This window comes from Arachis duranensis, chromosome 8 (genome assembly GCF_000817695.3).
Source record: "Arachis duranensis cultivar V14167 chromosome 8, aradu.V14167.gnm2.J7QH, whole genome shotgun sequence".
Taxonomy (NCBI): domain Eukaryota; kingdom Viridiplantae; phylum Streptophyta; class Magnoliopsida; order Fabales; family Fabaceae; genus Arachis; species Arachis duranensis.
The window spans coordinates 25,014,114-25,024,975 of record NC_029779.3 but is presented as its reverse complement, the minus strand read 5'-3'; the positions used below and the strand labels follow the sequence as shown (position 1 = coordinate 25,024,975).

The 10,862-nt window shown below is 34.3% G+C and overlaps 2 protein-coding genes and 1 non-coding gene across 3 annotated transcripts; all 3 read left to right on the top strand.

The window, feature by feature from the left end:
• The first annotated feature begins 755 nt into the window (after positions 1-755).
• Positions 756-6,115, top strand: LOC107461426 (origin of replication complex subunit 1A). The gene is made up of 16 exons (XM_016079910.3): positions 756-1,699; positions 1,817-1,952; positions 2,151-2,303; positions 2,403-2,543; positions 2,628-2,779; positions 2,862-2,961; positions 3,081-3,203; positions 3,286-3,447; positions 3,539-3,596; positions 3,764-3,942; positions 4,042-4,156; positions 4,384-4,454; positions 4,931-5,026; positions 5,381-5,457; positions 5,630-5,713; positions 5,915-6,115. The coding sequence occupies exons 1-16, from the start codon at positions 846-848 to the stop codon at positions 5,979-5,981; spliced, it is 2,568 nt and encodes an 855-aa protein (XP_015935396.1). The 5' UTR covers positions 756-845; the 3' UTR covers positions 5,982-6,115.
• On the top strand, positions 2,211-2,288 carry LOC127741323 (small nucleolar RNA snoR28). The gene has a single exon (XR_008002277.1). It is a non-coding gene; the product is annotated as a small nucleolar RNA snoR28 (small nucleolar RNA).
• A 782-nt stretch (positions 6,116-6,897) lies between the features above and the next one.
• Positions 6,898-10,514, top strand: LOC107461427 (1-acyl-sn-glycerol-3-phosphate acyltransferase 3-like). The gene is made up of 11 exons (XM_016079911.3): positions 6,898-7,042; positions 7,509-7,631; positions 7,853-7,892; positions 8,014-8,087; positions 8,328-8,387; positions 8,980-9,057; positions 9,144-9,302; positions 9,514-9,639; positions 9,771-9,863; positions 10,027-10,113; positions 10,187-10,514. Exons 1-11 carry the CDS (start codon positions 6,962-6,964, stop codon positions 10,403-10,405), a joined length of 1,140 nt encoding a protein of 379 aa, XP_015935397.1. The 5' UTR covers positions 6,898-6,961; the 3' UTR covers positions 10,406-10,514.
• Positions 10,515-10,862: the final 348 nt, after the last annotated feature.

Sequence of the window (10,862 nt, the reverse complement as noted above, 5' to 3'; positions counted from 1 at the left end):
TCGAGAATTCGAATCCCGTTTTATGCATACAGTAATTCATTGGCCAATAAAATTAATGTTAAAACTCATCCGATATATATCTACATTAAAATCAATAACCAAAACTAATATATTACTAATTATTAATAAATAATATATATTATTTAATTTATTTTTAATATATACTTTATATTCTAACATATATATTATACTAGTGGTTGATTTTAATAATTGATTTTAATGTATACCTAATATAATAGTTTGCATAATTTACGGTATCTATATACATAAATATTTGTGTTTAATTTTCATATATTACTAATGAAAGTTTACTTATATCAACATTTAATTAAGTGTTAACTTGTATAAAAAAATTTGTTATCTTTTATGCATAATATTATTCCGAAGAGGAACCATTTTTATCTATGTATAGTAATATAAATTACACATTTGTTAAAAAAGATTAAACTTTGGATATTTCCCTTGTTCAAAAATTTTTTCAGAAAGAGTAATTGGAAAATTATATAATTTTGTAAACGATGTTTTTTTTTTTACTTTCTGTTTTTGTCTAACAGACAATTTTCTTTTGTCGATAAGAAGGCTTAGTACATGCCTTTTTACAATCTAATTACTATATATATTCGTTACAAAAAATGGTCTGATGGGTTGGGCTTGAAAGGGTCCATCACTTGGCCCAACAATCAAAATAGGCGCAAAAAAATAGACGTTGTTTAAAAGGTGAGGGAGCGAGAGGGAACATTTCGCGCCAATTCTTATCGTAGTTAATCACAGACACACACTGACACACTCTCTCACGAAACCCTAGCTATAGCTCCAAGTTGCAGCTTCATCCGTTCGTTTCATCCATGGCTGCAACTCTAATCAAGTCACTTCAATCTCCTTCAAAGCCCAATCTCAGATCCCAATCCAATTACAAACCATCACCCGCCATTACTCCACTCACTCCCCAATCCCTGCCAACTCCACGCAGATCCACGCGCCAACGGTCCCTCCACTTCAACTCCACCGAACCTGCCAAGTTTCGCCAATCCATTGATTACGCCGATGATTCCACCGAAGTGATAAAACGTAGAACTGGAACTGCTCGAAGTGCTTCGGTTGTTAAAGGTGGATCTGAAAAGAAGGCTGGTGAAGAAGTGAAGCAAAAAAATGCGAAAGCCAGGGATTTGGTTGAGATTCAGTTTGCTCCGGCATCGCCTGAGCAGTCGGAAACGAAGAAGAGGAAGATGGAGAGTGAGAGAAAGGTTGTTACCAGAGCCATGGCTGCTAAAAAGGGGAAATTAGAAAATGGAGATAAGGGTGGAAAAAAGGGTGGGAGGTTGACTAAGAGGCGCGTGTATTATAAGAAGGTGGTTTATGATGGAGGCGAGTTTGGAGTTGGTGATGATGTTTATGTGAAGAGGAGGGAAGATGCTAGCTCCGATGATGAAGATCCTGAAGCGGAGGAGTGCAGGCTGTGCTTTGATTCTGGAAGTGAGGTAATGATTGAGTGTGATGATTGTTTAGGTGGGTTTCACTTGAAGTGCTTGACGCCTCCATTGAAAGAGGTTCCTGAAGGGGATTGGGTATGTGGGTTCTGTGAGGATCGTAAGATGGGTAGGAAAGCTAGCTTTCCAAAGCCGCCGGAGGGCAAGAAACTAAGTAGGACGCTGAGGCAGAAGCTTCTTTCAAGTGATTTATGGGCTGCGCATATTCAAAGGTACATCTTATGTTGTACAATTAAAGGAGCTTGTACTGTTTGCTTTTTTGTAGTTATGGTGATTGATATTGATTAGATGTTTTCCTTGATTTGTAAAATTGGTATTGGTGTGAGCAGTATATGGAAAGAAGTGGATGACAACTACTGGTGTCATGTGCGGTGGTATGTGATCCCAGAAGAGACTTCTGCTGGGCGACAACCTCATAACCTGAGCAGGGAACTGTATCAAACCAACGAATTTGCAGACATTGAGGTGCTATATTAGAACTTTGTTGGCTTTAACATTCAAATAGTACATTGCTAGCATGAATAAATTTCACTAGTTGATTTCTTCTATCAAGCTTCTTGAATTTATCATAACCTGCAGTAATTTACTCCATGGCTGCCTCTGAAGTTTAAGGTAGTAGAAATTCTCCTTTTGTTTATCATGATGTTTCTTTCTTAACTGCAGATGGAATCTATCCTTAGACATTGCTTTGTTATGACCCCGAAAGACTATGCCAAGGCTAGCAATGAGGGAGATGATATTTTCTTATGTGAATATGAATATGACATTCATTGGCACAGTTTCAAACGTCTTGCTGATATTGACAATGAAAAAGAGGTAATCATGTTAGAAGATCGGGAAAAAGAAATTCAAGTATCCTTTGTTCTCATTAAATAAGTTAATGCCAGTATTCATGGGCTTATACTTACATGGTAGGATGGCGAAGAGATTGACAGTGATGAAGATTGGAATGTTTCCAAGGAATCAGACTCTGATACAGATGATGATATTGTATATGAGGAGGAGAATTTAAAAAATACACGATCTCAACCATCAACAAGTCATCAGTTGGCAGCAGTATGTCCATTACTTTTAACTTTATATTTCTGCTTCGTTTGAGATTTATGATTTCCTAAAGAAAGATATGTTGAAATGATGCAGAATCAATACAAAGGACGGTTCATTGGACTTCAGAAGATAGGTACAAAACGAATTCCGGAGCATGTACGGTCTCACAAACAAACAGATCTCGAGAGAGTAAAGGCTTCACTATTGTTAGCATCATTGCCTAAATCGTTGCCATGTAGAAATAAGTATGTTGAAGTTTGAATTATTTTTGTTTTCGAGATTTTTTATCTCTCTCTCAAGTTACTAATCATGCATGCTTTTATATAGAGAAATGGAAGAGATAAATACATTCATTAAAGGTGCTATTTGTGATGATCAATGTCTGGGGCGTTGCCTCTATATTCATGGTGTTCCAGGGACTGGCAAGGTATTTTTTTTCGTATGTTCTACAGCTATTGTTTATTTAGTCAAATAAGGCTTTAATTGGCTATTGTGGAGCAAACTTTTATTTTTTCGGTGTTAACTTTTGTTCATATGCAACTGCAGACAATGAGCGTTCTATCAGTAATGAGGAGTTTGAGGTCTGAAGTTGATGCACGAAACATCAAACCCTACTGTTTTGTGGAGATTAATGGTCTGAAGTTGGCTTCACCAGAGAATATCTATAGGGTAAGGTTAATGAAATATACACTGTTTTTAGCTTTAGATGGACTATATTCCCGATTTATGTATAGCTCCAATATTCCTTCAGGTCATATATGAGGCATTAAATGGGCACAGAGTTAGCTGGAAAAAGGCTCTTCACTTTTTGCATGAGAGATTTGTTGAAGGGAAGAAGACTGGGGAAGATGCTGATCGGCCATGTATTTTGCTTATTGATGAGCTTGATCTTCTTGTAACCAGAAACCAGTCGGTAAATTCCAAATTTTATAACAAAAGGTTTTATTTGGATCATTATTCTTTAGTATACGAATCATATTATGATGAAGTTGCATTAATTACAGGTACTGTACAATATTCTTGACTGGCCTACTAAGGCACATTCCAAACTTATTGTGATAGGTAAGACCTATGGCATGCCATATTTTTTCAGTGTTATGATCTTCCAGTTTGGTTGGGGAAATTAAATAAGGGGAAAGCTGAAACAAGAATCCATATTATACATCCGCAATGGCTTTTTGTTTTCTACCCTAAAATATCTTAGGCTTGTGATAATCTGATGACTTCAGGGATAGCAAATACCATGGATCTTCCAGAGAAGTTACTTCCTCGCATATCGAGTCGAATGGGCATACAGAGGCTTTGCTTTGGCCCATATAATTATCAGCAGCTTCAAGAAATCATTTCAAGTCGCCTTAAAGGAATCGATATATTTGAAAAACAAGCAATAGAATTTGCTTCAAGAAAGGTTAGTCTCTGCTTCATTAAGATGAGTTTCCTCATATCTTGTTGTGCATAATAGACAGTTGTTTTGGCACAATAGGTCATTGATTCACATCTATTTCAGGTTGCAGCAATCTCAGGAGATGCACGACGTGCCTTGGAGATATGCAGACGTGCAGCTGAAATAGCAGATTATCGTATAAAGAAGCTAACTGTGAATCCTGATTTTGTTGCGGCAGGTATATCAACGTGTCCTACGTATTTTACAAATAGGATTTTGCCTAGGTCTGCATGCTTTGTATTGATATACACATCTGTCATTGCTTCACCTTCCGCCTTAAATGCTAGAATATTTGGATTACGTAATTAACTTAAAAGTCTATAGGATCACCTATATGCATAAATTCCTTCTTACTCCTGCTGTGCTGCTTCTGCCTAGTAATCCCTTTTTGCATATTCTTTCTAGGAAAAGGACTTGTTGGTATGACTGACGTTGAAGCTGCCATTCAAGAAATGTTCCAGGCACCTCATATTCAAGTGAGTTAAAACTTCCAGTTTGCTGATTTATTTATTGATTCTGGAATTTTCGTTGTGTTTCGCAAACGACAGATGATGCCTTATGTTATTGTGAGATCATTGAGATGTATGGGCTAGTGGTGACTTAAATTACATATACAAAGTGTTGCTGATCTACGTCAGCTAGGTACTTTAGAAAACATGAGCTTTTTCCATAGAAGACGACTCTCTTTTACATGACTCTGGCTTAGAATTACAATGTGAACACCGTTTTAGTTAATCAACTGTGACTGTTAAATTTGTGGAACCACACCAGTCACATGTCATTCTAAAATAGGAAGTTGATGTTATCAATGGCAGTTCTGCATGTGCATATTCTTCTGCAAAATCCATGATATAATTTCTAGGTAATAAGGCAGTTTTGTACATTCATTTACTTGGAGGAATGTTTCCAGCATTTCATTTCGGTCTTACACGGTATGTCATTCTTGTTGAAGGTGATAAAAAGCTGTTCCAGACTTAGCAAAATCTTCCTGACAGCTATGGTTCATGAACTTTATAAAACAGGAATGGGGGAAACCACTTTTGAAAAGGTTAGCTTCCAAAATTCATTGTTGTTTTACTCTCGTATACATTTAGGTCATACATAGAGCTTGGCAGCTTCACACATTAGTCCTTATTACATGAAGTTTACATCTTAGATTATTTGTCTATTTGATGCATGCATATTTGACAAAAACAATAAGATCTCTATCTGAGTTCATTCTACTAGAATTGCACTAGTAAGAAGCTAAGTTGTCTCCGTTTTGGTTTAGCTCCTTTCATCAGAGCTATCCCATGCAAAATTTGTAGATTTTCTCGTTAAAAAACTTATATTATGGAAACTGAAGGTTTAATGTAATTTATATTTCCATTCTTATATAATCTCTTAATATTTGACAATGCAGCTGGCGATGACGGTTTCGTGTCTTTGTACAAGCAACGGTGAAGTGTGTCCCGGATATGATGTTCTTCTGCAAGTTGGGTAAGATTTCTAATACATTCTCTGCATGAATTTGATATGGTGTGGCTATTGAGCTGAAATGGAGAAAATGCTGTCATGCCTAATACTTGAATGACACTAAAAAAATGCATGTGATCCGTGCCAATTCCATATAATTTAAAACTGAGACTTTTCTGTTCTAATTTGTTTGCAGCTGTAAGCTAGGCGAATGCAGGATTATTTTATGTGAAGCAGGTGCTAAGCACAGGCTGCAAAAATTGCAGCTCAATTTCCCAAGGTTAATTCTTAATATCTCTTGTCACAGTTGCTTCTATATAATAGAGTCTTTATATTTTAGAAACAAATATCGGGATTATGCTTAATATGACATAGACACATATGCTTCGTGTTGAATCTGTTCTTCTTATTTATTGCATTTACTTAATTACATTTGATTTGATCACAATAAGTTGATTGGTTTGATTTTACTTTGTGGCAGCGATGATGTAGCCTTTGCACTGAGAGACTGCAAGGATCTTCCTTGGCTGTCAAAGTATCTAAGTTAGGACTGAAAGTTACATTATGTTCTTCAATTAGAACATTCTTGCCAAAGTGCCTCTGAAGTGCAAAGAAAAATTTTGCCCATATATTTTCGTTCAATTATTTTATTTTTCTGTAATTGTGAAAATTTCTAGTACTTGCAATTTGTATGCCAGATTCAAGATCTTGGGGCCAGTAAATGAGTGAATCACTTGAATAGCATTTGTATAGTCTCATTTGTATAAACAGCAATTTAAATACAAGCCGATTATATATAGTAGCAGAAAATGTGCCCAACTTCTACGTGTAATTTAAAAAGTTTACGTGTTATCATTGCTGGCAGATCATTGACATTAGGCACAGACGTAGCTGACGTGTCTGAGTAATAATTAAGAATCATAATAAATGAGTGAATATATATTATTTTTTAAAAACGTTAAAAATGTAAAATTTATTTATTTTTATTTAAAAATTAGGAAGATAATTAAAAAGATAAGTTAAAATTCTTAACGTTTTTAAAAAGTTAAACTAATCATTTTACAACAGTCACACTCGATTTCTCCTAACAATGCAATTGAATTCGCAAAGTTGAGGGATTGGAAAACTTAAGTTACTTTGACGAAAAGATCCAACTTTCTGAGTGTTTTTACTTTTTAATATCATAGAAACTTTTACTATATCTAAATTTGGCATTAAACTAGGATTCTTCAACTACACGGCGCTACAGTAAAGTTAATAAAATGCTCAATATCATGTATTTTAGACTCAACATATATTTCATGCAGGAGAAAATTCACGTGAGTCCCTTAGCTTAGCTACAAGGCCAGTCGAATATTATATGATTGCACATGTTACTTCCTTAATTTGTTATTAATCTTATTAGCAACGACATTTCTGGCTACTTAACCGCTCCTAAAATTCCACCCTCTCACTCTTTATCTCTTATTGTCTTTCTAATTTGTTTTCTTCTTCTCATATTCTCCGCTCATCTTTTTGCCTTGCAAGCATGGCGTTCCCAGCAGCAGTTTTTATTCTTCCTGCAGGCACTCTTTTCATTCTCTCAGGCCTTATTGTTAACGCAATTCAGGTAACTAATTAAGATCCAATCTGCAAATCGCCTTGTTATATATCCTTTCGCTTTTTTGAATGGATTAACTGATTGTTGTATTTTTCCATTTTGCGTTTATGCACATTGTAATTGTTACTTCATCAATGTTGCATGGCAGAATGATATTATGCAACTACATTTATATATGGTTTAAATTTGAAGATCGTAACATATTTTGAATGCAAGGAAGAGGATCATGTTCAGAAGCAACTATGCATGATTATGTTAGAAATGGAAGCTGTAGACGTAGATCTGGTTTCTTTTTTCTTAGAAAGCTTCTTATAAGGCATATTTTCTGTTGTTCTGGAATGTTTCATATTAACTGAATAACTGTATACTTCACATCATTCCTGATTTTTTTTTAATTTAATTTTCAAATTGTCATTTTTAGTTTTATGTTTTATTAGTTCATTTGATATATCGTAGTAAATATCCATTTTCGCAGATTGTCGTCTTTATCCTTTTTCGCCCAATATCAAGAAATTTATTCAGAAGAATAAACAATATGCTTACTCAATCACTATGGTTGGAGCTCATATTTCTCATTGATTGGTGGGGAGCCATTAAGGTGTTTGCTTATTATCTTATTCTAAAAACTTTCACCAATATTAATGCATGTACCTTACTCTACAACATCCTTTAAGAACATCTATTACCACTCAATTTTATTTACAATGCTTAAAGTTACACAAAAAATATACAACAAGGGGTTGTATTATAAAGTACTGCTCAAATTATTTTTATATTATCCACACTACAATCTAACAAGATGAATTTTCTTATTTGAAGATTGAACTGCACATGGATTCCGAATCTCGTCAATTAATGGGTAGGTTGACAGCAACTTTGTTGGTTAAGTTCTTATAAATAGTAATTATGTACTCTCTGCATTCTGCTGCTGAAAATGTAGTTCTCACAACTCTGCATTATTATCTGAGAAAAAAATTTAGGTAAAGAAAATGCTCTTCTGTTGTGCAACCACAGGAGTGACATTGATTGGCTCATTGGATTCGCCTTAGCTCAGGTAGATACTATCTAAATCAATGGCTCATGAGCACATTATTTTTGCAGTATTTCTTGGTTCAACATGTTTTCTTCTTTTATATATCTGAAAGTAGAAATGTTTTTGTGTCTCCTTTTCTTTGTACTCATTAGGTAAGTATTACTCCATCACTATAGAATGATGAGTGCACAAAAAGTTATAAGAAAATTGAATCATTTTATCGATGCTCGTTTGAAAGTTTTTTTCTTGATTTTTTGACAGCGCTCGGGCTGCCTTGGCAGCTCTCTAGCCATTATGAAGAAAGAACTCAAGTACCTTCCTGTGAGTTTCTGTAATTCCCTCTTCATTTGTTACTCTATATTATTAGAGAGTTATATTAAGGCTTTTTTCTTTATACTTTTGATGAACTTGTTATCATTGTCATCATTATGGTTAATTGCTAATTCTTATTTTGGCAGTTCTTGCTTGATGATTAGTCTAAGACTTCTGCATGCTGAAATTACCCAATCTATCAACAGTCCTTAGAAATGGTTCTTGGCTTGTATATGTTGGAAAAATAAGAGAGAGCAGTAGAAAAAGTATTTGTTTCTATTTAAGTTGTCTAGAATGATACAATGTAAAAAGGTATTTAAAAGTATTAAGAGAATCGAAATAATAAAGATGTAATATCCTTAATAAATATTCAGATATATTAAATAATTCTGATGAGAGTTAATTGATCCTAATATATTCTAACAGTATATATTCTTGCATGAAGGAAAGCTTGACAGTTCTGGAAGTTGACTTCATCATGACTTAGCCATTGCCTGTTGTCTGTTGATATAAATTGGTCCTACTAAGTTAAAGTGTGATAGAAAATTGAATTTAGTTGATATGAAGATCAATTAGTAATTTGGTGCATCTATTTATGCAGGTTATAGGTTGGTCAATGTGGTTTTGTGATTACATATTTCTAGAAAGAGAATGGGCAAAAGATGAAAGAACACTCAGTGTACATATAATATATATATATATATATATATATATATATAATCAGAAAATTATTTTTACTTATATATATCACTTCTGGCATTGCAGTCAGGTCTTAAGCAGCTAGAGAATTCTCCACTACCGTTTTGGCTGGCTCTTTTTGTCGAAGGAACTCGTTTCACACCAGATAAGCTTCTAGCAGCTCAAGCATTTGCTGCTTCAAGAGGCCTACCTATACCTAAAAATGTTTTGATTCCCCGTACTAAGGTGAATATTATGATTTTTTACAATCTATTTTCCTGTAAGGGCGAGTCTAGGAAAAAAAAAACGATTATCAGGAGACATTATTTCATATTTAATGTTTTAAAAAGCTTATAGAAACATGATATGAGGAGATGACTACTTAAATAACTGATGTTACTAGTTGGCAACAGTAACATGAGATCTTAATTGTATTGATGATAATATTTTTCTGCAGGGTATTGTCTGTGTAGTAGAAAATATTCGGAGTTTCACTCCAGCTATTTATGATTGCACTTATTCAGTTAAAAAAGGTGATACTCCTCCAACAATGTTGAGATTGTTTAAAGGTCAATCTTCTTCGGTAAGACAACTAAACTAGACAAATTAATCATTTGTACTATCATGCTATTAATAGATGTGATTACTGTTAACATGCCACAACTTTACATATTAGACAGAAGATAGAGTTAAAACTCCTCTGCATTTTTACAGGTGAAACTTCAAATACAACGACTCAAAATGGAGGATCTGCCACATACGCCTAATGAAATTGCAGAATGGTGCAAAGACCTATTTATATCCAAGGTATTACTATTACAAATTACTAAGTAATGCATAACAGCTTATCTAATGAAAAACTCATGAGTAACATATATAGTTTTCTAACATGACATGTAAACATTGTGTTCTTTAAAGGCTTGTATACTATGGTAAAAAGCATGAATATTTTTGTAAATTTACCATACAGGATGCTATGTTGGAGAGATATAACACTACAGATGTTTTCAGTGATGCAGAACTTCAAGACCTGGGTCGGTCTAAGAAATCTATTTTTGTAAGTGTAGATAACTGTATTTAGATATTTGAATAGCTTTTCATCTTGGTACTTAAATTTGAAGATTTATTAGGTTGTGCTTTGTTGGACTTGTCTCCTTGGGTTCCTACTTTATGAGTTCTTCAAGTCGACCAAACTGTTGTCCACGTGGGAAGGGATCTTATGCACAGTGCTATTCTTTGTAGTAGTCACACTTGTTATGGAACTTCTCATTCATGCAACTCAATCTGAACGTTCTACGCGCATGAATTTGCCTACACAAGATCCTCTGAGGCAGAAGCTTCTTCAGTGATGAACAAATATGATTCAGCAGCAACAATAGATAATGTTTATATCATTCTTTCTTATTATGCATGTAGATTACATATTTCTCCTTCCATTTTTCTGTGCAGTCATTTATTTCCAAGAAATTTTTGCTTAGTTCTTATTATTTTATCTATTCTTTGGTCTACTTGGCCGCCAAAATTGAAACTTCAAATTCTCATCAGGTCATGGCTTACTATAGTCTTATTTATTTATTATTTTTTAATTACTCTAGCACGGAAAATTTCATATTACAACTTGAGACGTGTCGTTTAAGAAGACGATTCTGTGGGGATATATCTCATACATAGTAATAGTACTAATTTGGCTGCGTGTGTAATGAAAGTGACAAGTGGTGGCTTAACGATGCTTTTGGCTCACGTTGATATCCAAAAGATGAAACTAAAAGAATCCAATGCATAGTGGAAAGGTGGATAATAATGTAG

Excerpts from the sequence above, each read along its gene's own strand:
- LOC107461426 (XM_016079910.3), top strand. The coding sequence starts at position 846 with ATGGCTGCAACTCTAATCAAGTCACTTCAATCTCCTTCAAAGCCCAAT. Across the intron at positions 2,304-2,402 it reads ATATTGACAATGAAAAAGAG|GATGGCGAAGAGATTGACAG; the intron begins GTAATCATGTTA and ends CTTACATGGTAG. Across the intron at positions 5,027-5,380 it reads GGGAAACCACTTTTGAAAAG|CTGGCGATGACGGTTTCGTG; the intron begins GTTAGCTTCCAA and ends TTGACAATGCAG.
- LOC107461427 (XM_016079911.3), top strand. The coding sequence starts at position 6,962 with ATGGCGTTCCCAGCAGCAGTTTTTATTCTTCCTGCAGGCACTCTTTTC. Across the intron at positions 7,632-7,852 it reads ATTGGTGGGGAGCCATTAAG|ATTGAACTGCACATGGATTC; the intron begins GTGTTTGCTTAT and ends TCTTATTTGAAG. Across the intron at positions 9,864-10,026 it reads AAGACCTATTTATATCCAAG|GATGCTATGTTGGAGAGATA; the intron begins GTATTACTATTA and ends TTTACCATACAG.